This window comes from Schistocerca gregaria, chromosome 4 (genome assembly GCF_023897955.1).
Source record: "Schistocerca gregaria isolate iqSchGreg1 chromosome 4, iqSchGreg1.2, whole genome shotgun sequence".
Classification (NCBI taxonomy): Eukaryota; Metazoa; Arthropoda; class Insecta; order Orthoptera; family Acrididae; genus Schistocerca; species Schistocerca gregaria.
In genome coordinates, this window is record NC_064923.1 from 700,914,322 (window position 1) to 700,942,035 (window position 27,714).

A 27,714-nucleotide genomic window follows, 5' to 3' on the forward strand; every position below is an offset into this window, starting at 1 on the left:
AGTCAGTATTGCCTCGCGAGTTCCAACTTTTCTACGGAATCCAACCTGATCTTACCCGAGGTCAGCTTCTACCAGTTTTTCCATTCGTCTGTAAAGAATTGGTGTCAGCATTTTGCAGCCGTGACTTATTAAGCTGATAGTTCGGTAATTTTCAAGCCTGTTAACACCTGCTTTCTTTGGAATTGGAATTATTATATTCTTCTTGAAGTCTGAGGGTATTTCGCCTGTCTCATACATCTTGCTCACCAGATGGTAGAGTTTTGTCATGCCTGGCTTTCCAAAGGTTACCAGTAGTTGTAGTGGAATGTTGTCTATTCCGGGGTCCTTGTTTCGTTTCAGGTCTTTGAGTGCTCTGTGAAATTCTTCACGCAGTATCATATCTCCCATTTCATCTTAATCTACGTCCTCTTCCATTTCCACAATTTTGCCCTGAAGTACATCGCCCTTGTACAGGCCCTCTTTAAATTCCTTCCACCTTTCTGCTTTCCCTTCTTTGCTTAGGACTGGTTTTCCCATCTGAGCTCTTGATATTCATGCAGGTGGGTCTCTTTTCTCCAAAGGTCTCTTTAATTTTCTTGTAAGCAGTATCTATCTTACCTTTAGTGATACACGCCTTTACATCCCTACATTTGTCCTCTAGCCATCCCTTCTTAGCCATTTTGCGCCTCCTGCACATCTAAGTTTTGAGATGTTTGTACTCCTTTTCGCCTGATTCATTTACTGCATTTTTATATTTTCTGCTTTCATCAGTTATATTCAATATCACTTATGTTACCCAAGAATTTCTACTAGCCCCGGTCTTTTTACCTTCTTGACTCTCTGCTGCCTTCACTATTTTTCATTTTCTTCTTGTAATGAGCTAATTGTGCACTGCAGCACTGAGGATAAAGGAAAGAGTCTTATAAGTAAAACATGAGTCTAAAGCGTTTTAAAAGTTAGAAGAATAGATCGAAATTACGAGATCTTTGTGAAGGAATCTCTGTCATTTGTCTGACATTCTTCTTTTGTTACTTCCTTCATTATCTTTTCTCCTTCTGGCTTTGGTTGTTATAAAGTTGTAAAACTACCGTATGCTACTGGAGACTATATAACTAACTGCAGACTACAACTGTTTTCCCGTTAGCTTTTGTTAGTTAAAGTTGTACCTGCCTTACCTGTATATTAGGTGTGTAGCATAGCTGTCAGGTGTTACTTCACAGCGATCACTTTATTTAGGTATGTGGCAAGTGTGGTACTACGTTCCCCTGGAAACCGAGAGTGTGAACCGTCAAGAAAAGCAGTGAAGATATGCAAAGGGCCGTGTAACCTATGGACAGTTTTTTGTTCTACATAGTTATCCTCCTGTCTGTTACGTAAAAACGTACAGTATTTATAGTGAAACTGAAACCGTCAAATTTTAACTGAGGTTTTACTCGAAAATTCTTGATTTGTAACGTGAAACAAAGGAACGTTGTAATAAAAGAAAATAAAACACTACGGATCACCATATAGAGCTAGAAAATATAACTTCTTCAAACTTCTTCAAACTTTACTTCAGCAGTTCGTCGAACGTATATAAAATATATTTATGTTATTCACAAACTACTTGTGCATTTATAAATCATACCGGGGAACCCTTGCCTTTGATTATGATGAATAACGTTCTACTCAGGACTTAATACCAACAATAATTATATATATATATATATATATATATATATATATATATATATATGTTTATGCATCTAAATTGTGCTTGCATCAAAAGCAATTGACCTGGTCCGATAACAGGGCAGACGTTACGCGATCAGCTAATTTCTATTACTTATAAAATGCAACTTATATTCTGCAGGGATATAATATATACAATAGACTAACACTGAATGATGTGCAGTTCTAATTACGTTCAAAACAAATAACCATAGAAACAGAAACGATTCCCAGTATCTAGCTTACACATTCATTAACTAATCTCTCCCTACCAACGCTACCAGTACAACCGGTAATCCTACCATTTACTATGTCATTTATGTACTCCACCAAAACTGCCAAACCGTAGCTTTGGTAAATCGCAACTCAGTTCTATTAAAATGTATGTATCATTGTAAGCTCATATAAATGAGAATAATTATTTATTTTCGCTCAAATATTGACTCATTTCTTAATATTTATTACCATTAATCACTCTGATATGTTATTGACAGGTTCCCAAGTAACATGAATAAACGGCTTGGGCTGTTTCTGTTTAGCCGCAATTACGGCTATCTCATTGAGAGAGCTACGGATTCTAATAATTATTGAGGACCTGCTTGCCATTTAATTTGACAAAATCCGGTTTGTTTTGGCGCACTTTAGATACTGGTATTCAAAGCTAACATGTTCGCGAGTAATAAGAAATTAAGCTAATTTTTCGACAAACAATTACTATTTCCTAAAAAATTAGAATTTTCAATCACTCATCAATTTAATTCTCGCGCTTTGAAGGATTAAAAATTGTATTAAATAAATATATAACACCTTTAACTGTAAAAATAACACCGAAAGTCTTTTGTAGTGACATAGAATATAACAACCATCTGCGAGTCTTTGTAATGAATAATCTGTTGCCTGCACTTAATGAAATAGGATGAAAATTAGGCCACCGGAATTGGGAAGACACCGTCCTGCCTTACATTTTCTAGAATTTTCATAATGAAATGGAAATGGAAAAGCTTTCCAGCAAGGGGGAGTGTCTGTTCGGCTATGAAACAGTCAACCACATGACGGAAGCACCTTCCATAATACCGCAGGCCAAAACTACTTAAAGCTATAAAATGTTGACGTTTATGGGTTTGTATGTATAACTGGAAAGTGGCGCTTATCTTATTAAATGTGATTAAGTACACAAACATGGAAATGTGGTTATTTGGTAGCTACCCGCATAGTGTGCTGTTTTTGCATGGGATACATTGTAGCAGGCGCTATTGGTGAGTAAATACATGATCTCGTCTTAAGTCTATTATGGAATTAATATGTTGCTGACATAATGTAAGATTTTGACTAATGTTTCTGACGACAAGGATTAGTTAATTGTACTTGTAACAATGACTGTCAGAGCATTAGAGAGGAGACTAAATCTAGTAATTGTAGTTAAAAAAAATCAGTTGGTAAGAGGCTGTCTGTTGACGACACTAAAGTGGATAAAACTGAATTAAGAGGCAAGACCATTGACAGTGTTAATCAACATAAAGTTCCTTATGTTATTACGAAAAACAGGTAATATCTACTGTCACTTCACTGACATATGAAAATAGGGCTGCAGATATCTCAGGATTAGTTTTCTTTTATGCATTGCTTCATTTGAAAACGTGGCTCCTTTTAGTGTTGTGATATGTTGTTTGATGGAAATTATATTACACAAACAGGAGCAAACATCATTTAGTTACCACTGCAGACTGTATTTTAAGTGATAATGAGAGCTTTGAATAGTTTTCCCATTAATACTGAAGGTTACAAAAACAATGATTTTGTTATTCGTAAATATTAGATGTGTACTATAACTTTAGTGTCTTGTACTGATGTCATTCCTTAGTCACTATAATTACTGACGCATAGAAAATTTATGCAGTAACGATATTTTCCATTCAAATGCGACAACGTGGTTGAATATTTATGACACACTTAATATCATGATGTATATCTGTAACACAGAGATTTCATTTAGATCTCCTACATAACTATATAATGTTGGATGCAAACACACTATTGTTATCAGAATGAGATTTTCACTCTGCATCGGAGTGTGCGCTGATATGAAACTTCCTGGCAGATTAAAACTGTGTGCCCGACAGGATACGGCAGAAGTACAGCTGTGAGTACCGGGCGTGAGTCGTGCTTCGGTAGCTCAGATGGTGGAGCACTTGCCCGCGAAAGGCAAAGGTCCCGAGCTCGAGTCTCGGTCGGGCACACAGTTTTTAATCTGCCAGGAAGTTTCACACTATTGTTATGTTCCTAAATCACGAGGGACATTGAACAAGTAATGAATCACTTATTTTTCTACGTCAATTTGGGTTGAAGAAATACTGAATTTGTTGTGGGCATCTTGGAATATTCCCGCTTCACCACCTATAGTTTAATGAAGATACAGCAGGTGGCTGCGCCATACGAAGCATTTAAAATGACATCTGTAGCGGAGGTGCGATCCATGCAGAAAGCCGTCATTAAGTTTCTTCTGGCGGAAATCTAGGGCATCGCAGGTATTCATAGGGGCTTGCATAATTTCTACGGAGACCAGGCAGCGAACAAACGCATGGTGAGTCGTTGGGGGAGGCGTTTGTCATCAGCGCAACAAGGTCGCGCAAATCTGTCAAATCTCCTGCGCGCCGGCCGGCCACATACAGTTGTAAATCCTGCAATGGTGGAACGTGCGGATACTCTCTTTCGAGGTGATCGACGGATCACAATCAAACATCTCGCTACACAACTGGACGTCTGTGTTGGTAGTCTAACACGCTCGTCCAGGATTTCGGATACTTAAAGGTGTGGGTCAGCCGAATTCCTCGACGCCTAACAGAAGACCACAGAGAGCAACGGAGGACCATCTGTGAGGAACTGCTTGGGCGTTACGAGGCTGATCGTGATAATTTTTAGTCTAACACAGTCACAAAACCACACGACTTCTCTTTCACATCCATTATACAGCCTGGAATTCCATCTGTTTGGCCCGATTAGGGATACACCCCAACAGATGCATTACGTGGAAAACAGGGAGGCTACTGATGCAGCAAGACTTTGGCTGCAACGTCGACCAGTAAAGTCATTCGGGTATACAGGTCCTCCCAGTGAGGTGGCGTAAGACCGTTGCATTGGACGTACATTATGTTGAAAATATGATTTTGCAGCCAAAATAATGGGGAATAACATGATGTACTGAAATCTTGAATAAAACCATCCTAACCTCAGACAAAAAAGTGTTGCATTACTTATTGAACGCCCTCCATATTTGCACTACTGGCCATTAAAATTGCTACACCAAGAAGAAATGAAGATGATAAACGGGTATTCGTTGGACAATTATATTATACTAGAACTGACATGTGATTACATTTTCACGCAGTTTGGGTGCATGGATCCTGAGAAATCAGTACCCAGAACAACCACCTCTGGCCGTAATAACGTCCTTGATACGCCTGGGCATTGGGTCAAACAGAGCTTGGATGACGTGTACAGGTAGAGCTGTCCATGCATCTTCAACACGATACCACAGTTCATCAAGAGTAGTGACTGGCGTGTTGTGACGACCCAGTTGCTCGGCCACCATTGACCAGACGTTTTCAATTGGTGAGAGATCTGGAGAATGTGCTGGCCAGGGCAGCAGTCGAAAATTTTCTGAATCCAGAAAGGCCCGTACAGGACCTGTAACTTGAGGTGGTGCATTATTCTGGTGAAATGTAGGGTTTCGCAGGCATCGAATGGAGGGTAAAGCCACGGGTCGTAACACATCTGAAATGTAACGTCCACTGTTCAAAGTGCCGTCAATGTGAACAAGACGTGACAGAGACGCGAAACCAATGGCACCCCATAACATCACGCCGGGTGATACGCCAGTATGGCGATGACGAATACACGCTTCCAATGTGCGTTCACCGCGGTGTCTCCAAACACGGATGCGACCATCATGATGCTTTAAACAGAACCTGGATTCATCCGAAAAAATGACGTTTTGCCATTCGTGCACCCTGGTTCGTCGTTGAGTGCACCATCGCAGGCACTTCTGTCTGTGATGCAGCGTCAAGGGTAACCGCAGGCCATGGTCTCCGAGCTGATAGTCCATGCTACTGCAAACGTCGTCGAACTGCTCGTGTAGGTGTTTGTTGTCTTGCAAAATTCCCCATCTGTGACTCAGGGATCGAGACGTGGCTGCACGATCCGTTACAGCCATGCGGAGAAGATGCCTGTCATCTCGACTGCTAGTGTTACGAGGCCGTTGGGATCCAGCCCGGCGTTCCGTCTTGTCTTCCTGAACCCACCGATTCCATTTTCTGCTAACAGTCATTGAATCTCGACCAACGCGGGCAACAATGTCGCGATACGATAAACCGAAATCGCGATAAGCTACAATCCGACCTTTCTCAATGTCGGAAACGTGATGGTACGCATTTCTCCTCCTTACACGAGGCATCACAACAACGTTTCACGGGGCAACGCCGATCAATTGCTGTTTGTGTATGAGAAATCAGTTGGAAACTTCCCGCATGTCAGCCACCTGCGCCAACCTTATGTGAATGCTCTGAAAAGGTAACCATTTGTATATCACAGCATCTTCTTCCTGTCGGTTAAATTTAGCGCCTGTAGCACGTCATTTTCGTGGTGTAGCAATTTTAATGGCCAGTAGCGTACATTTAAACATTTATGTTCTGCATAGTAAACACTGAAACCATCTTTACTAAAAAGTGTTTTTGGACCCTCAGTAGATAATGAAGGTAAAATAAAATATGGCAAAATAAAATAATAGAGAGAGGTAAGGGATGACAATTGGTGCCGTGTTGATGGGATCTTCAGAATGCAATGGTCATTAATACTCTGTAGCATTAAAAGGTAACTAAAAATATACACAAAACGAGTAAATATAACGAGGTGCCGTTTTCGCTCAGTTATGGTGGAATATGTGATGAATTGCTTGATGTACGCAATTAAATATTATTGTTTGTAGCTGCCGAACTTCGAAACTTACTTTTTACTATGAAGCTACACACTTTTCCTGTAAAATTTGTCAAGTTGTTCACTACAAGTTAGCGAAAGTCACATTTCGATATAACTTTTTCTGGATATACATTCTAAGAACAAAAACGAGGCACCACGAAGATATCATCAGAACTGGGCGGAAATCGTAGATGCGGTGTACGTGTACAGACAAAGGATTACAATTTCAGAAAAAGAGAAAGAGCTTCTCAAACTGGGCAAGTCAGTGACGCATTGGTCCACCTCTGACCCCTATACAAGCAGTTATTCCCCTTGGCATTTAAAGACACAGTCGTTGGATATCCTCGTCACGATTCTGTCCGTCTGGCGCCTTAGGTCCTCAAAATGCCGAGCTGGTTGGAGAGTCCCGTCCAAAACGCTCCATACGTTCCCAATTGGGAAGAGATCCGGCGACCCTGCTGGCCAAGGTAGGGTTTGACAAGCACTAGACACTCTCGCCGTCTGCGGGCAGGTATTATCTTGCTGAAATGTAAGCCCAGGATTATTTGTCGTGAAGGGCAGCACTACGGGGTGTAGAATATCGCCGACCTACCGTAGGCTGTAACAGTGCAGCGTATGACAACCAAGGAGATCTCACTATGATGGCACCCCGGGCTATCACTCATGCTTGTTGGGCTGTATGACAGGCGACAATGAGGTTAGTATCTCATAGTTGTCCAGTAGTCTCCAGACTCGCCTTTGGCCTGGAATCTTATTAACCGACGTAGAATTGTCTTCAGCGATGAGACCCGCTTACAACGAAGCCCTAGTGACCGCGGTACACCTACGGAACAGCGGTACGTCGACCATATTCTGTGCCCTGTTTTGTTGCCCTGCATGGCAAGCCACCGTGGACTTCCAGCAAAATAATGCCCGCCCGCACACGGCAAGGGTTTCTGCTGCTTATCTTCGCGCTTGGCGCATCTTGGCCAGGAAGGTGGTCAGACTAACATCTACACCTGCATGGTTACTCTGCAAATCATGGCTACTTTGCAAATCACACGTAAGTGCTGGCAGAGGTTTCACTGAACCACCTTCACACTAATTCTCTGTTATTCCACACTTGAACAGGGCGCGAAAAAAACCTATATCTTTCCGTGCGAACCCCGAGTTCCCTTATTTTTATTATGAGGATCGTTTCTCCCTTGGTAGATCGGTTCAATAAACTATTTTCGTATTCGGAGAAGAAAGTTGTTGATTGAAGTTTCGTGAGGAGAACCCACTGCAACGAGAAACGTCTTTGTTTAAATGATGCTCACACCAAATCCTATAACATGTCGGTGACATTCTCTCCCATGTTTCTCGATGATACAAAACGTGCTGCCTTTCTTTGAAATTTCTTGATGTGCTCCGTTACTTGTATCTGGTAAGTATCCCACACCGGACAGCAGTACTCCAAAAGAGGACGGACAAGCGTAGGGGTAAGCAGGCTCTTTAGCAGATCTTTTATCTGCTAAGTGTTCTGCCAACTAAATACAGTATTTGGCTCGCTTTCTCCACAACATTTTCTGTGTGTTATTTCCAATTTACGTTGTTCGTAATTGCAATTCCTAGGTATTTAGTTCAGTTTACAAGCCTTAGATCTGATTGATTTATCGTGTTACCGAAGAATAACGGATTCCTTTTAGTACTCATGTGGATGACCTCACACTTTTCATTGTTTAGGGTCAATTGCCAATTTTCGCACCTTAAAGGTGTGTTTTCTAAATCGTTTGGAATTTTTTTTACCTTCTGATGATTTTACTGGACGATAAACGACAGCATCATCGTCAAAAAACCTAAGACGTCTGCTCAGATTGTCTCCTAAATCGTTTATATAGATAAAGAACAACAGAGGGCCTATAACACTACCTTGGGCAACGCCAGAAATCGCTTATGTTGCACTCGGTGACTTTCCGTCAATTATTACGAACTGTGGCCCCTCTGACAGGAAATCACGAATCCAGTCGCATAATTGACACGGTTTTCCGTAAGCACACCAATCTGATTACAAGCTGCTTATGAGGCCCCGACTGAGAACATTTGAATTATTATGTCTAGGGCCCTCCAATCACCTCGTGATTTTGACGATCTAACGCGCCAATTGGACAGACTTTGGCACAATATCCCTCAGGATGACACCCAACAGTTCTATCAATCAGTGCAAAGTCGAATAACTGCTTGCATAAGATCAGAGGTGGAGCGACAGGTTTTTGAACTGCTCGTTATGTGAAGTTCTTTCCCTTCAATAAATCATCCAGTTTTTTTCTGATCTTGTAATAATGTGTTTGGTTATACATGTATATCACATCTACCGATTTCCGTCCAATTCTGATAACTACTGCGTGGTGCGTTGTTTTTTTTGTCTTGGAGTGTATTGAGGGAGGTACGTCTTAGCTGACTCGCCCTGTAGATGTAGAGGGCTAAGGCAAACTCGTGCTAAGCATGACTTCTGAATGGATCTATCGCAAGCTTAGAGTGTATGTCCGGCAGGTGTCCGGATAACCTTAGGCACTTACTGCTATCTGCGCAGTGGAGCCGGCGGCGTACTTACTGCGAAAGGGCGCAGGCGACGGCAGCCAGCAGGAAAACGGCAGTTAGCAGCCACGCGGTCCTCTGAAACACACATGGAGGGAACAGCTGACTGACTGTCTACCTGTCCAGCTCAAGCCACGCATGCAACAAGCGAAGAGCGTCCGCAAAGCCATGAACCCGCCACTTGCTGGAAAGTGCGTTGACGCTTGCAAGCCTCTGGTCCTGTACTGATACATTTAAGTTTGCAGTACGAGAGGACTCACTGCCTTCCCATTATTTCCACCCCACATGATGTGACGAAACGCATTGTTCATGTGACAATACCTTGTTCCGTATTACCTTACAAGTGCACAAGGTGATGATTAGTAATACATTACAAAGGCCCGTGAGATGCAGCCCTTGACTGGTCGAGACATACGTCTGCTCTCTACAGTGTCTCCAGGCAAGAGTGGACTCAGAATACCGTGGCCAATAGATGCGAAATCAGCAGGGCAGACGTGGGAGAGCAACAGTCGTGAGGGTTACAGGCAGGGCTGTAGGGGAAATGCCGAATACCGGAAGGGACGTTTCGTGCTAAACTGAAGCTTACACTCACATATTTTGTAAATATTAAGCAACGATTTATTTTCGCCTTGCTTGTTAACCATTTAACTTCCAGAGAAGCATCATGAGTATTGAATTTTTAGTTCTCTTGTTACCATGTTAAAATTTACTTCTTTTGCCGTAACACAGCGGAGTTTACACAATGTCACCTCATTAAAATGTTATTCAGATGCAATTGCGAAAGAATTTTGAAACAGACGCTTATTAATTGAAGAGCGAAGGAAAAGTAACGTCAATAGCTTATGAAAAAGCACATACTCGGTATAAAAATAAACGTGTAATGTCTTCACTTATGTTGTGCAAAACCCAGAGCATTTCTCGTTTCACCAGCAATAGATGACCCTTAAAAATTACTTTCTTTCATCGGAAAACTCTATAGTTAGTGGAATGGCACGGTAGATCACTAAGTTTCGTATAATAACCATATAGAAAAATACTCTCCTCTTTGTGTGTTATCATTTACCAAAATATCATTTCGATATCTCAAACCGTTTATGAAATGTGATAAATGTTGTGGATATTTCATTATGGCTATACCACTGGCGCACGCTACTGTAATTGAGTCTGCTAGATCAGATCAATTTTCCCGAGACTGTTATCAGATAAGACTCCATCCAAATTTCAATTACGTTACCTAAATTTCATATACAGTAACATGTTATGTAATATGTACCAAACGCAAAATCATAGCGATCCCTATTTTTCATAGTAAACCTTTTCAGATTTATCGCAGAGTTTTACTTAAATGCGAATAACACAATAAATATAACTACACTCCTGGAAATTGAAATAAGAACACCGTGAATTCATTGTCCCAGGAAGGGGAAACTTTATTGACACATTCCTGGGGTCAGATACATCACATGATCACACTGACAGAACCACAGGCACATAGACACAGGCAACAGAGCATGCACAATGTCGGCACTAGTACAGTGTATATCCACCTTTCGCAGCAATGCAGGCTGCTATTCTCCCATGGATACGATCGTAGAGATGCTGGATGTAGTCCTGTCGAACGGCTTGCCATGCCATTTCCACCTGGCGCCTCAGTTGGACCAGCGTTCGTGCTGGACGTGCAGACCACGTGAGACGACGCTTCATCCAGTCCCAAACATGCTCAATGGGGGACAGATCCGGAGATCTTGCTGGCCAGGGTAGTTGACTTACACCTTCTAGAGCACGTTGGGTGGAACGGGATACATGCGGACGTGCATTGTCCTGTTGGAACAGCAAGTTCCCTTGCCGGTCTAGGAATGGTAGAATGATGGGTTCGATGACGGTTTGGATGTACCGTGCACTATTAAGTGTCCCCTCGACGATCACCAGAGGTGTACGGCCGGTGTAGGAGATCGCTCCCCACACCATGATGCCGGGTGTTGGCCCTGTGTGCCTCGGTCGTATGCAGTCCTGATTGTGGCGCTCACCTGCACGGCGCCAAACACGCATACGACCATCATTGTCACAAGGCAGAAGCGACTCTCATCGCTGAAGACGACACGTCTCCATTCGTCCCTCCATTCACGCCTGTTGCGACACCACTGGAGGCGGGCTGCACGATGTTGGGGCGAGAGCGGAAGACGGGCTAAAGGTGTGCGGGACCGTAGCCCAGCATCATGGAGACGGTTGCGAATGGTCCTCGCCGATACCCCAGGAGCAACAGTGTCCCTAGTTTGCTGGGAAGTGGCGGTGCGGTCCCCTACGGCACTGCATAGGATCCTACGGTCTTGGCGTGCATCCGTGCGTCGCTACGGTCCGGTCCCAGGTCGACGGGCACGTGCACCTTCCGCCGACCACTGGCGACAACATCGATGTACTGTGGAGACCTCACGCCCCACGTGTTGAGCAATTCGGCGGTACGTCCACCCGGCCTCCCGCATGCCCACTATACGCCCTCGCTCAAAGTCCGTCAACTGCACATACGGTTCACGTCCACGCTGTCGCGGCATGCTACCAGTGTTAAAGACTGCGATGGAGCTCCGTATGCCACGGCAAACTGGCTGACACTGACGGCGGCGGTGCACAAATGCTGCGCAGCTAGCGCCATTCGACGGCCAACACCGCGGTTTCTGGTGTGTCCGCTGTGCCGTGTGTGTGATCATTGCTTGTACAGCCCTCTCGCAGTGTCCGGAGCAAATATGGTGGGTCTGACACACCAGTGTCAATGTGTTCTTTTTTGCATTTCCAGGAGTGTATTAATGAAATGATGGGCACGTCATCATGATGGGTGACATATAACTGTATATTGAGCGCAAAATGAATTTTTTAACGAATAGTTTCTGTAAAATAGTTTGAGAGAGTATGCAGGGCGTGCGCCTCTATTCTGTCATCTCAGTGCATCGCTGACCGGCCGATAGTGGGATAACAGGGTCGGCCTCTCCTTCTGAAGAAACAAACTCGCCCAGCACTATGGGCGAAAATTGGTCACGGCGCATCGGCCACCGTACTCTGCGTGGACTCTACATGAGACGTTCGCTGTCAACGGATACTCGGCAGTACTTGCGTGAACACAGGACCTGGGAAGTCCAGTTCCGAACATACAAAGTTAAAACATTCCCGACAGTCAGCGGACTGTACTGATCAGACCAATCTGACCGCCGGCCGCTGCGGCCGTGCTGTTCTAGACGCTTCAGTCTGGAACCGCACGACCACTAAGGTCGCAGGTTCGCATCCTGCCTCGGGCATGGATGTGTGTGATGTCCTTAGGTTTGTTAGGTTTAAGTAGTTCTAAGTTCTAGGGGACTGATGACCTCGGATGTTAAGCCCATAGTGATAAGAGCCACCAATCTGTCCGGTTGCAAAACGCCGCTAGATGGCGCTTGGAGTGGCAAGTGAGCTACGGAACTCAACTGTGGAACAAGTTAATGGTATTAGAAGCTTATTGTGATGTGACATCAAAATGAATTGTCCCACAATGCTACCCCATAAGTCGATAGCAGTCGAAAAATGAAGAACTTTGGAGATACTGGATTTGGTCGTTTTTCAGTGTTTTCGCATTTTAATTTGTGTTTTATGACAGTGTGCAGCTGCAAGGCAATGTCACATTGAAGATTTATCACAAACACACCACTCTTGGTATAGTTTGCTATAGTTAAATGTCGGTTAATGACTCACTGGCGGTAACAGCCTTCAGAGAACCTAAGAAAAAAGCTTCTGTTTGGTAGTATGTATTCATTGTGATCGAGAGCTTGCCAGCATGGCAGATCAACATATTCGGTGACGGGACTGCCAAGCCTTTGTAATAAAAACAATAAAAGAGTAAAATTTCTATCGAAGAAATATGAGACATGTTATGTAAATCCACACAGAACAGTAGAAGAAAAACGACAAAGAAAGAGAAAGAAAAAAGAGGTTAGAGACGTGGAGTTACGGAGGCGTTCTGAGTTTCATTTTTTTTTTTTTCGTTTTTGTTACTCTTCTTTGCGTTTGTGTTCTGATTACAGACCGAAAGATTAAATTTCTGCGAATGAAACGAGCATAAATGACATTGGCTTTCTTGCTTGTCAAAAATTTAGCTGTTTATTTTAGAAGATGTCGCGGTTTCCGTGAATCTTGTTAGGCAGAATTATATTCGCAAATTTTAAGCTTTTTTCCAATATTTGCGATTTCCGAGGGTCAGTTTACCCATGGAAGAAACTAATGTTACTCGCGTCATTATAGAATGCTATCGACTTTTATGGTTATGTGGTTTCGTCATTTTGATATCACTGCACAGCAAACTTCTACTGAAACTAGATGCTCCCTCATGTTGCAGTCGCCTACGAAACTATTCACTGCTAGTCGGGTTTTGATGCTTGTGCGTAAGGTGACATGATATTTTCATACTATTATGTTGGAAGCAAAACTACACACGTTTCACAGTATGACGAATGTATGAATGAGACTTCGAAAGCTCAGAAGTACCGCTAAAATACTGTTAGCTGCTGCTATAGTAGAATGTGTGTCTTTTTTCCTGTACCACGGAAGACTTTCCCGCATATACGATATACGGAAAAGCACGATATCCAATAAATTTTGTGTTAATGTTAATTAGTACTCACAGTAATAATTGTCTAAAGTAAATCTAAAACATTTTTACTGTTTTGCCGGCCGGAGTGGCCGTGTGGTTCTAGGCGCTACAGTCTGGAACCGGGCGACCGCTGCGGTCACAGGTTCGAATCCTGCCTCGGGCGTGGATGTGTGTGATGTCCTTAGGTTAGTTAGGTTTAATTAGTTCTAAGTTCTAGGCGACTGATGACCTTAGAAGTTAAGTCCCATAGTGCTCAGAGCCATTTGAACCATTTTTTTCTTTTTTTTTAATTACATATACGACGCAGTGTTTGGACAAGGGATGACAGTTGTTCTTTCAGCGGGATCAGAATAATATGTAGCCAAAGAAACTGCTATAGGTATGCGTATTCAAACACAGAGATATGTAAACATGCAGAATACGGCGCAGCCGTCAGCAACACCGATATAAGAAAAGAAGTGTCTGGCGCAGTTGTTAGATCGGTTAGTGCTGCTACAATGGCAGGTTATCAAGATTTAAGAGAGTCTGAACGTGGTGTTACAGTCGGTGCACGACCAATGGAACACAGCACCTACTAGGTAACGATGGAGTGGGGATTTTCCCGTACGACCGTTCTACGAGTGCACCGTGAATGTAAGGAATCCAGTAAGACATCAAATCTCCGTCATCGCTGCGGCCGGAAAAGTATTCTGCAAGAACGGAACCAACGAGGATTGAAGAGAATCGTTCAACGTGACAGAAGTGCAACTCCTCCGCATATTGCTGTATATTTCAATGATGGGCGATCAAAGAGTGTCAGCGTGCGAACCATTCAACGAAAAAACATCGATATGTGCTTTCGCAGACGAAGGCCCACTTATGTACTCTGCACTATACAAAACTTTACGCCTCGCCTGGGCCCGTCAACACCGGCATTGGACTGTTGATGACTGAAAACATAGTGCCAGGTATGACAAGTGTAACTTCGAATTGTATCGATCGGATAACCGTGTACAGGTATGGAGACAACCTTATGAATCCATGGACCCTGCATGTGAGTAGGGGACTGTTCAAGCTGGTGGAGGCTTTGTAATAGTGTGCTGGCCGTGGTGGCCGAGCGGTTCTAGGCGCGACAGTCTGCGACCGCTGCGGTCGCAGGTTCGAATCCTGCCTCGGACATGTATATGTGTGATGTCCTTAGGTTAGTTAGGTTTAAGTAGTTCTAAGTTCTAGGGGACTGATGACCTCAGAAGTTAAGTCCCATAGTGACATGTACGTAAGCATCCTGTCTGATTACCTGCATCCATTCAAATCCATTGTGCATTCCGATGGACTTGGGCGATTCCGGCAGGAGAACGCGACACCCCAAAAGTCCAGAATTGCTACATAGTGGCTCGAGGAACACTCTTCCGAGTTTAAACACTTCCGCTGACCACCAAACGCCCCGTACATGAACAGTATTGAGCACATTTGGGATACCTTGCAACGTACTGTTCAGAAGAGACCTCCCTCCCCCACCTCCCCCCCCCCTCGTACTCTTAATCATTTATGGACACCCCAGCAGGATTCATTATGTCAGTTCCCTCCACTACTTCAGACATTAGTCGAGTCCATCCCACGTCGTGTTGGGGCACTTCTGCCTGCTGTCGGGGGCCAGTTTCTTTGGCTTTGCGGTGTATTTCACTTGGTCGACGGACATACGGAAGAACCCTGAAGTGGCGCCATTTATCCTGAGGCGATTGTGACGGTACCATGAATAAAGAAGAATACTGAAACATGTATATTGTAACAGTAATCAGTTCTCGTTCTGGCCACGATCAAGCGAACTTATACGTTATTGCTTAAAGTTTTTGGGGTAGAATAAACACATTTAAATGGGAGATAAAAAGTGATCGTCAAGTCACAGTACCTAACAAAAATGTGAAGCACCCGAAAGTGGAGGAAGAAACGATTTGAAACTTCAGGGATCGAAAAGGTTCGTGATGTTATTTCAGTGATTATAAAACCGAGCCAAATTTACGAAAAACTTGGAAGTATAAGCCCACCTATCCGTATGACACTGCCGCCCTTTGGCCTGGATGCATGTGCTGATACAGTTGAGAAGGACCTCACAAAGCCGTCGTATCCTCTCCTGAGGCAAGCTGCCCACTACTACTGTCATTTGGTCCTTGATATACAGCGTACTGGCTCATGGACTGAGTTGACGTCCAAACTAGTCCCATATATGCTCTATCAGGGGCACACCTAATCATCTTCCTGGTCAAGGAAGTACATCAAGAAGCTTCGTAAGAAAGCGAGCCATGCGTGGACGCGTATTATCCTTTTACAGAATGGTACAACGATACTGCCGCATGGGAAGTAAAAGATGATGACGTAGGATGTCCGTAGCGCACCGTTGAACTATTGTATTTCCCTCAGTCACTACTAGCCGTGACCTGAAGTAATACTAGATGGTTCCCCGCGCGATAAAGGCAGCCGTAACACTGCTGTGCATCTCCGGAACATTGGAAGGATGGCACCTCTCCTCATGTCGCCGCCATACAGTCCGACAATGGTAGTGTAGAAGCGCGCTTCATTACTGAACACAATACGACATCACTGATCAGCAGTCCATGTTCCTACTCTCGGCACCACTCCGAACGCAGCCGTTTGTCATATGGTATCAGCGGCAACCTACGTATTCTCTATCCAGTAGTTTCTGCTCTTCGATCGGTGGTGCGGAACGACATTGAATGTTGCAGGGAATTATTTACTTGTTCTCGGGTGGTGGGTGATGCTTCGAAGGCGTTACGATGTGCTTGGTGCACAACACGAGGGATCCTCACTTGCGGTTGTTAGAGGTGGTCGAAAGAGCCCTTTACGGCGAGTACGCCTGCCATCATGTTTCCAGGTAGTCCAACATCGGGCCACGGTCGCATCCAAACGTCCTACAAATATGGATACTGCACTATGCGACCAGCTGGGTTAATGAACACTCACAAAGAGCCCCTTTCCCGTTCAGTCAGGTGTTGATAATCTTGTGTCGCATCAGAAGGCATCTCCGTGTTGTTCGCCGTGATCGCTCAACCCCTGACACTGTTTACGCTGCTTTTGTTCCCCGCTGTGCCAGATAACATCGCTGAACACTAATAATATTAATACAGCAACAATTAATTTTCCATACAGCAGCTGAATGTGTGCTGGTATGAAACTCCTGGCAGATTACCACTGTATGCGAGAGTGAGACTCGAACTCGGAACTTTACTGTTGGCGCATAGGTGCTCTATCGACTAAGCTATCTGAGTACGACTCCCAACCCCTCCTCACAGCTTCCTTCCGTCACTTATCTCCTGACTTCAAAACACCACAGAATCATTTTCTGGAATCGCAGCTACAGGTAAAAAATTCATTTGGTAAAGATTCCCCGTTCGGTGACCAAGCCATGCGGCCGCCATGGCCCTTCTTCCAGGAGTGCTAGTTCTGCAAGTTTCGCAGGAGAACTTCTGTGAGTATATATGAAGATGGTATCTGTTCTTTCGGACATGTCCGGTACCATCCACACAGAAGAAGATGGTCAATGGCCATTTGACCATCTTCTTCTGTGCGGATGCACAAACAGTGCCCAAACTCTTACGGGAACCGGCAAAAAGCCGCAAGTAATGAGTATAATGGGCAGGGGCACTATGAATATAGTGCGGTACAATAAGGTCTGAATGTGGGTCTCACGGGAGGCGTGCCAGAGATAAGTCCCTGCAGTCGCACTGTCCTCTGTGTCCTCGGTGGCTCAGATGGAGCCGGCACGGTAGAGAGCCGGTTGTCCTCTGTAATAATAATAATAAACTGAAAGAAAGGATCAATAACGAACTTGAACCGATGTCATGTGACGTCCGAAACGCTCAAACACAATGATAAAAGAAAAAGACGATCGATAGAGCGTCTGCCATGTAAGCAGGAGTTCGAGTCCCAGTTGGGGCTCACATTATCAACTCTCTCAGTTGACTTATATCAACGCCTGTATGCAGCTAGGGGTATTCATTTCATTGTAACTTCTGTGAAGTTTGTAAGGTAGATGATGAGGCACCGCCGAAGGTAAAGCTGTTCATGAGTGGAGCTTGGTTAGCTCAGCCGGTAGAGCAGCCGCGTGCGAAAGACAGAGGTCTCGAGTTCGAATCTCAGTCCGGCACACAATTTTAACCTACCAGGAGGCTCAACATTAATGCATCGGGGTAGCCATTCTACATCTCACAGAGCAATGATACGGTAAAAATTGCATTTGATCAAGAACTGGTAAGGTAGATGGCAAACGGAACAGAAAATTTGATACAGGAGGCGTGAACAAAGCTGAGTAGTGCTGAACTCTACAACACGATTGCGAAAAAGTGCGAGGGAACATAAAACTCTGTCGCAGCAAAGGTGCTGTGTAAGTTGCTGGGTTCGGAATAAGAACCATAAGAACTGTCGAGGTTCTCCTTAAAATTACTGGCGAAATCATAAATTTTGTTTCACAAGGTGGACTAGTTTCAAATTTAGCTGAGAGGTGATCTGCGCTTCAAATGTTTTCACTTTTGAATGCTGTCAGATAATACAAAATAGAGTTATAGCAACGTGTACCATCATACATAATTGTTTATGGGGTTCATACTTTAGTAAGACGCGACGACCAACCGCATACTTGCACGATTTGTAATCATCTCTGTCATATACAAGCTGAGTGCAACGGAAAACACACGCCGCTCCTTCCTGAAGACAAATCGACACCTCCGTATCCCGTAATTAGCATGCAAGTCTCTTAGCCGCTGCAGCCTTGGGCAGCGTGGCATCGGAGCGCGAGCCAGGGGGCCTACGGAAAAACTCCGAGCCACGAACAAAACCTCACAACAGAGAAATTGCGCTCCCAACTTCATAAAACAGGAAATGCTCCACCTTCTACAACAATAACTATCTCTTCAACATACCTATGTGTTCCTTACTTTAGTGACCCCCCCTCCCCCTTCCAACGTTTCCCTCCAATTTGTCTGCAGAGTCCACAGTGTCATCTCTTGCATGTCGTGCGAAAATACTTCCAAATCCCACATTAAATATAAATTCGGAAATACGACGGGAGAACAAAAGGCCAGAGGAAAAACGGTGAAACAGCGGCACGATGATTTCTCAGCAGGGAAAGTTTGCCAGTGATATTCGTATATTAATCAAACCAGGGAGGAAGGCCTATAATGAATCGTAGCCAAGGTACTTAATGTTGGCAGGAAGGTTTGTAATCTGGGTACAGTTTTGGGTGGAAGATGTGGAAGATGAAACAAGAGAAGAAGAATACGCAGTTGCAAGAGGTTAAGCAAATTGAAAATAAACGAAACGAAATTTCGAACCAAACAACTAAAAACAATAAAAAAAGAACTGCCCTATGTGACTACAACAAAGCATACAGCGAAACAAATTTATTTGTACTCTAAATATAAATAATAAAACGAGTTATAGCGAAATTGGCTATGTCGAAGTAAAGTTCACATCAGACACCCATATAGTCCATTTGGGGGAAAAATAGCAAGAATATTTAAATGTTACCTGACTCCTCTTGTGGCACTGCTATTCTTGTTGAGGAAAGTGTCACTATAAATCTGTCTCTTACAGTTGAAAAGGACAATTAGCTATAAGACCTTCACTGACATTAAAATAAATGCGAGAGACAACAGGATAAACGTTTCTTTAAAAGAAGTGATACAGCATATTTATAAAAAGGAAGCCTTGCTTAAATGTTTATTGACGATGACTGGAATTGCGTGTTAAGCAGAGAAGACCGACGTCTAAATTTCGTTTACTCTATAGAACTTCGTAAAGTCATAAAATATGAAATGGTGATATAGGAAATTAAATATGCCAACCAAACGCACCTCCATCAGCGACAGAACGCTAAGCGGAATCCGTAGAGTTCACGTGACATCGAATTTAGAAGACAATCACATTATGAAGGAAATGGTATCCAGATTCTATTCGGATCACCTTTGCGTAAGATGCAATATTAGATATCTGCACCAACAAACATAAAGGATTCGACCAACTTGGGAACTGAACTTACACACAACCCCGGATTACGTTTTAAGAGAGCGAACAAAATAAATGAAGCATGGATTTTAAGGATAGAACAGAAACAACGTCAAACATAGAATGGCTAGTTATGCACAAGAAAAGTACTTTAAAACATATTTTCTATGGGACGGACAAATCGAAACTGGTTTTAGATTAGATTAGATTTACTTTCATTTCAATTGATCCGTAGTGAGGAGGTCCTGCAGGATGTAGAACATGTCAGAAAAACAACAATACATGACAAATATTTACAACTAAAACAAATAAGCTAATGTACCATTCCACAGGTCCCAAGTGAAATGATCGTCATTTTTTAATGAACCCTTTATAAAAGTCACTTTTCAAATACTAATGCACTGAATTTAAAATAAAAACGTATATTTATTTATTTATAAGGTAATAAACGTGTAATGCAACTACTGTAATACTTATTTACAATGAACACATTACTGCACTGAAATGGTGCAGAAGTTAGATTGTACACACCCACCCACCCACCCACACACACACATATTTACAATGAAAACATTACTGCATTGAAATTGTGCAGAAGTATATATATATATATATATATATATATATATATATATATATATATATATATATATACTGAGAAATTCATCAATGGAGTAGAAGGAGTTGACCACCAAAAAATCCTTTAGGCTTTTCTTAAACTGAATTTCATTGGTTGTTAAGCTTTTTATGGCTGCCGTTGAATTTCAGTATTCATGTGTACGTGACGCGTACGACGTATCGGTAACGTCTAAGGAACAATTTAAACGAAGAAATAAGCTAAAGGCAAAATCAATAAGTAACAAAAGGGTACTTTACATTATTTGAGGCGCCAAAAATACGAGTACGAATAAAAACGATCTTACAACAAGGAGATGCGTCTTTATACCACCTAGCAAAATATGCACAAAACAGGAGGAGAAATCAGTCGGCGGAAGGCGATATCGGACACAGCGGTAGGCGCTTTAAATGCGCTTCCTAGAATTTTCGGTATACTATACGACAGTGATGAAATGGGATTATTAAAACATGTCGAAAACTGGTACATATTAACACGAGGGTTGTCCAGAAAGTAAGTTGTGATCGGTCGCTAAATGGAAACCACAGCGAAAATCAGAAACATTTTATTTGCAAGTGTTAGCTACGCTTTCCAGATACTTCTTTACGTAGTCTCCTCTCCTACTTTACATTTGTCAGAGCGTTATACCAAATTTCCAACACCACCGTCATAGAAGGCAGCCGCCTGTGCTTTCCGATAATTCTCTATACTGGTCCATAGCTCTTAGCATGCGCCCAAGTGTTGTCTTCGTATCCAACGTTTCATGTGAGCAGACATGCTACTCAGGACAAGCCAATTAGTGCTGTGTTGTGGGTGATCGAACACTTCCCATCGAAAAGGCTGCATGAGCGTCTTCACTGCCCCTGTCGAGTGCTGCTGAAACTTGCCATGAAGAAGGAAGTGCGTGGCAGTTTTGTTGAGTGGGCTTCATTCATTAAGGCGAAGGGTATCAGCGGGCCCTTCTACTTGGCGGGAGACATCGTTGTTCTAGGCACATTTACTCACTCACAGTACACTCACAACTGAAAAGAGCGTCTTGGTGCGATCGACGGTCATACTACAGACACTACCCAACACATCTGTGCAAAGCTTCATCAAGTTTTCACTGTGGTGTCCATTTCGCGACGGATCGGAACTTACTTTCTGGACAACTCTCAGAGATACGTTCCAAGCAAAGAGCTGTCATTGAGGTTCGGCTGGCGGAAAACCAGAGCAGACAGTCATAGGCGCTTGCAGAATGACTATGGAGGCCTGGCAGTGAACAAAAACACGTGAGTCATTGGGCAGAGATCATCACAGCAAGGTTGCACAAACCTGTTTGATTTCTCGCGTGCCGGCCAGCCGCGAACGGCTACGACTCCCGCAAATCTGGAACATACTGACACTCTCATTCGAGATGATCAACGGCTCACGATCAAATACCTCGCTGCCCAACTGAACGTCTCTGTTGGTAGTGCTGACACACTCGTCCACCATTTGGGGTACTCAAAAGTGTGTGCCCACTGGATTTCTCGCGGCCTAACGCAAGGCCATAAAGACCAACGAAGGGCCTTCTGTGCGGAATTTCGTGCGTTTTAGGAAGCTGATCCTGACAATTTTTTGCCGAACTTAGTCACAGGCAGTGAAACATGGGTTTATCACTTCGAACCAGAAACAAAACGCCCGTTCGTGGAGTGGGGCTGTACACCACCTCTTCTCTGAAGAAAAAGTTCAAGGCCCTGCCCTCAGCCCGCAAAGCCATGGCGGCACTCATCTAGGACCCTGATGGGGTTACTTATTTGCTGTCGTCCATCTTGGTGCAACGATCCGCTCTGAAGCGTATTGCGCTGTCTTCAGGAAACGGAAGACACGAATTCAGCGTGTTCCTCGCCAGAAAAACGTATGAACTTTCCATGACAACACGAGGCCTCACACAAGACTGCGCAAACGAGAGGAGTTCATAGAACTTCATTTAACTGTTCTGCCTCATCCATGCTGCAGGCCGGATCTCGCACCTTCCGACTTCCATCTGCTTGGCCCAGTATAGGATGCACTCCACGGAAAGCAAAACGTAGATGATGGGGTGGTTATTGATGCAGCAAGACGTTGGCTCCGACGGGGATCGACCAGAAGAATCGAACTGTGCGGGCATACAAGCCCTCCAAGTGAGCTCACGTAAGGCCGTCGCAGTGAACGGAGATTATGTTGAAAAAGTGGGGTTGTAGCCAAAAGAGTGGGGAATAATATGATGGATTGGAAACCTGAATAAAACAAACCCGCTTTCGGAAAAAAATACGTGTTGGATTACTTATTGAACGCTCCTCGCAGTATGGCCTGACAAGTAGCGAATGTATCTCTTGTCAAATGATGCAAGGCGTCGCTTGCACCGAAGGGCCAATGAAGCGTTTAACCTGCAGTGAATGAAGGTTGTAGTTTAGAGCAGAAATGGTTCTGTGATGTTTCAGGGGTACTTCTCGTACCGTGACTTGGACCCAAGTTCGCGGCCCAGGTCGACACACAGTTTTAGTCCGCCAGAAAATTTCATGTAGAAACCTCTTTCGCAATAATGACAGCGATACATAATGATATGTACTCAAAACTATATAACAGCTGGCGACAACTCACAGAAATTGATCAGTGCTGACTTATTCCCTGTCAGACGTTGTTAATAGGACTGACATCAGGTGGCCTGGGGTTACACAAGCACATTCTCGTCTTTGGGGAACTAACCAGAATCCGGGAACGATGCGACAGTGCAATGTCTAACTGAAACGACAGGTCCCCTGAAAGGAACTGTAAACGAACAAAAAGGTGCACATGCATGAACAGCAGGTTTCGGTAGTTCTCGCCGGTGAGAGACTTGTCATCCCATGAGAAGATCACCCACACGTAAATACCTCCACCACGAGCCTAAAAGCAGCATCTCCTCATATTGCATTCTTATTTGTACCCCATCATCCAGACCTACCAGTGTATACCATCATGACTTCTTCTCCTCAGTGAAGAAGTGATGCTGGGTTGTATGGCTGTTAACCTACTGATGTTGTCCATCAGTCAATAGGTAATTGATTTGCTTCATAGTGTAGCTGCTAACCGCGATAGTACACAGCATCCCCCAGGCGGTGGCAGATGACTCTGGAGCCTACGGTTTTCCCTTAGTAGTAGTAGTAGACACGGCATGTGGATGACTAGTACGTGTAAATGGGAGAGGACTATGGCTGAATGAGTTCCGCAATAACTTTCGTCTGTTAACGGCAAAGTCACTGTTCAAAAATCGCAAGCGAAGGAGACATACTTAGAAAAAGGCTGGAGACCCAGAAGATTTCGTTTGGGTTACATCATGGTCAGACAGAGAGCAATGAGAAAAGCGTTCAATGATTTTGAAAGTAAGACGTTGTCAACCAAAATTGTTCAAATGGCTCTGAGCACTATGGGACCCAACTTCTGAGGTCATTAGTCCCCTAGAACATAGAACTACTTAAACCTAACTAACCTAAGTACATCACACACATCCATGCCCGAGGCAGGATTCGAACCTGCGACCGTAGTGGTCTCGCGGGTCAATACTGCAGCGCCTAGAACCGCACGGCCACTTCGACCGGCCGTTGTCATCCGACCTGAGCAAAAACTCTAAGACATTTGGTCGTATGTAAAATCAGAAAGTGGGTAAAAATCTTCAATTCATATTCTCAGCATCAACACCGGCACTGAAACGGAGGATAATAGAGAGAAGGCCGAAATAATGAATTCGGTCTTCCGAAGTTGTTTCACCGCGGAAGATCGTAGCACTGTACCTCCTTTCAATCGTCGTACGAACGTCGAAATGGCAGATATTGAGATAACCGACGGCGGAGTTGAAAAGCAGCTACAATCGCTTAGTAGTGGACAGGCGTCACGACCCGATGACATACCTATAAGATTCTGTAAAGATTAGGCGAAAGAACTTGCTCCCCTTCTAGTAGTAATTTATCGTAGATCGCTCGAGCAATGAAAGATATCTAACGACTGGAAAAAAGCGCAGGTCGTTCCCGTTTTTAAGAAAGGCCTTGAGACAGATCCACACAATTGTAGACCTATATCGTTGACGTCAATCCGTTGCAGAATTATGAAACATGTTCTATGCTCAAGAATTAGGACGTTTTTGGAAAATGAACATCTCCTCTATAAAAATCAACATGGATTAAGCAAACAGAGATTCTGCGAAACTCAGCTCGCTCTGTTCCTCCATGAGATTCACAGCGCAGTGAACAACGGAGCTGAGATTGATGCCGTGTTCCTCGACTTCGGTAAGGCAGTTGACACCGTCCCGCATTGTCGTTTAATGAAAAAATTACGAGCTTACGGAGTATCGGAGCAGACTTGCAATCGAATTCAAGACTTTCTTGCAGATAGCACTCAATAAGTCGCTCTTAACGGAACAATATCAACAGATGTAAAGATAATATCCGGAGTACCACAGGGAAGTGTGATAGGACCGTTGCTGCTTACAATATGTATAAATGATCTAGTAGATAGAGTCAGATGCTCTTTAAGGCTATTTGCAGATGATGCAGTCGTCTATGACAAAGTAGCAACGCCTCAAGATAGTAAGAATTTGCGGAACGACCTGCAGAGAATTGATGAATGGTGCAGGCTCTGTCAGTTGAGCGTGAACATAAATAAGTGTAAAATATTGCGCACACATAGGAAAAGAAATCCACTTCTGTACAGCTACACTATTGATGACAAAAGACTGGAGACAGCATCTGCCGTAGAATAGTCGTAACTATCCAGAGCGACCTTAAGTGGAATGACCACATATAACAGATAGTGGGAAACGCAGGTACCCTACTCAGATTCATCGGAAGAATCTTAAGGAAACATAACTGATCCACGAAAGTAGCGGCTTGTAACGGCGCTTGTTCGGCCGATTCTTGAGTATTGTTCATCTATCTGGGATCCCTATCAGGTAGGACTGATAGAGGAGACAGAGGAGATCCAACTAAGAGCGGCGCGTTTCGTTACGGGTTCGTTTAGCTGGCGAGAGAGCGTTACGGAAATGCTAAAAAAAACTCCACTGGTAGACGTTACAAGAGAGGCGTTGCGCGTCACGGAGAGACTGACTATTGAAATTTCGGAACAGCACTTTTCAGGAGGAGTCGGACAACATATTACTTCCCCCCACATACATCTCGCGTGTTGACCACGAGGAGAAAATTCGAGAAATTAGAGCCAATACAGAGGCTTACCGACAGTTATTCTTGCCACGGACTGTCCGCGAGTGCAACAGAGTTGGAGGAATCAGATAGTGGCACCGAAAGTACCCTACGCCACACAGCATTAGGTGGCTTGCGGAGTATGATGTAGATGTAGATGTACAGAGATTCCAGAATTAGATATTGTATTGGAAGGCGTACCCACAAACATATATAGAATCTGAGCTAGAAAAAGTGAGTGATCTTCACTGCAGTATTGCAAAAAAAACTCTGTAAAATTTTGGCTACACAATACATTACCGGTATTTTTGAATTGTCGATACAATTAAACGATGATTACAATCATAAATTACTTAAATTGAAACCATCACATAGAAAATATTGTGGGAAGGCGAAACAAAGACTATGTTTTATTGCCAGAACACTTCCATAATGCAAAAAATTTATTAAAGAAGCTGCCGACGCTACGCTTGTCCGTTCCGTTATGAGCACTGCTACTCGTCCTGGATCTTTGTCAGTTGGGACTGACAAAGGGCATCGAAACATTCAGAAAAGGGCAACTCATTTTGTATTGTCACTATTGAAAAGATATGATAAGCTGCCTGTTGTAGAAAACACTAAAAAGAAGGCGTTTTCCATTGCGGCGCGACCTTTAACGAAATTTCAGTCGTCAACTTTCTCCTCCCAATGCCAAAATACTTTCTTGACTACCAGCTAGATAGGGAGAAATAACCATTGTTATAAAATAAGAGAAATCAGAGCGCGCCCGGAAAGGTTTAGGTGTTTTCTCACGTGCTATTCGAGGGTGGAAATGTGGAGGAATAATCTGTAAGCGCTTCTGTACACCTTTTGTCGAACACTGAAGTGTAAATTACAGATCAACCATGTAGATGTAGATGTAGTGTGTCTCTTTCTTAGCTTTTCTCCCGTCATAGGTGGTCCGGTTGTTTTCATAATTTCCAAATTTATCTTTAACTTTGTAACCTGATACACTTCTTGCCGCCACGGTAAACAAAGGGGAAGGTAAAGACCTATATAGAGGGAGTCATTTCGGTTATCTGTGACGTGTATGAACTTCGCTCTCTGAGTTGTCAAATGTTAACCACTTGTGCATCGTATTTTCTGAGGTGTAAATTGAAAAGAAGCCCAGCATTTGCCTAATACAACACTGAGACTGGCCACTGGACCAGACCCGAGCCTGTGTCCCCCCCCCCCCCCCCCCAGGCAAGCTATTGCAGTGCCCGTTCAGCTATACGAGCAGTCAACAGCATGTGTACGAGCATAAACGCACTATGGAGCTCAAGAGCGGATGAACTAGAGCGTGTTGTGAGCGCGGTCGCAGACCTAATAGCCAGCGCAGTCTTACCTTGAAGGCCATGGCGGTGCGCCAGCGAATGCTGCTTGCCACCGCGCTGGCGGCCTTTATAGGTGGCGTTGGGAGCGTCTCTGCAAACAAACGACTGCTGGTCACGCCTCTTCAGAGAAACCAGCAGCGTCACCGCCTCTCCACAACAGACAGGCTTCACACACTTCTCCGAGATGGCCGCTAATAAACACCTGCGAGAGTTCGTGCAAATATACTCTTGGCCGCCAAAATTAACTAGTCACATCACAGCAAAAAAAGCAAATAAATATTACGTCTCATGCAATAGCAAAATAAGAAGTACATGGATTCCGGTCGTAGCAAATAGGCACTTCGACGTTTTACAAGTAGAAAAAAAGTTTTAAAAAACCTGAAATTACATTATAACTTGGCAGGTTTCAAATTAATATGCACTGAGGTACCAAAAGACATGGCATACCTCCTAATAACGTGTCAGACCTGCTTTTGTCCGACGTAGTGCAACAGCTCGATGTGGCAACGACTCAAAATTCTGTTGGGAATCTTCTGAAGAAATATTGAGCCATGCTGCCTCTGTAGCCGTCCACATTTGCATAAGGGTTTCCGGTGCAGGATTTCGTGCACGAACTGACCTCTCGATGATGCCCCATAAATGTTCAATGGGATTCACGTCTATGTAGCTGTATAATTCGCTCGATTTGTCCAGAATGTTGTTCAAACCAATCACGAACAATTGTGGACTGATGACATCTTTGTTTGG

At 43.8% G+C, this 27,714-nt stretch overlaps 1 protein-coding gene across 2 annotated transcripts in view; it reads right to left on the bottom strand.

The window, feature by feature from the left end:
• Window positions 1–27,028, bottom strand: part of LOC126268132 (proline-rich protein HaeIII subfamily 1-like) — a 49,003-nt gene extending 21,975 nt beyond the window's left edge. Inside the window, exons 1-2 of one of the 2 annotated variants that reach the window (XM_049973663.1) lie at window positions 26,979–27,028; window positions 9,233–9,294 (exon numbers count right to left, since the gene is read on the bottom strand). In XM_049973663.1, coding sequence (XP_049829620.1) covers window positions 9,233–9,294; window positions 26,979–26,990 — 74 coding nt within the window. In that variant the 5' untranslated portion in view covers window positions 26,991–27,028. The remainder of the gene's footprint in view (window positions 1–9,232; window positions 9,295–26,978) is intronic. The other variant, XM_049973662.1, reaches the window with a different exon arrangement.
• Window positions 27,029–27,714: the final 686 nt, after the last annotated feature.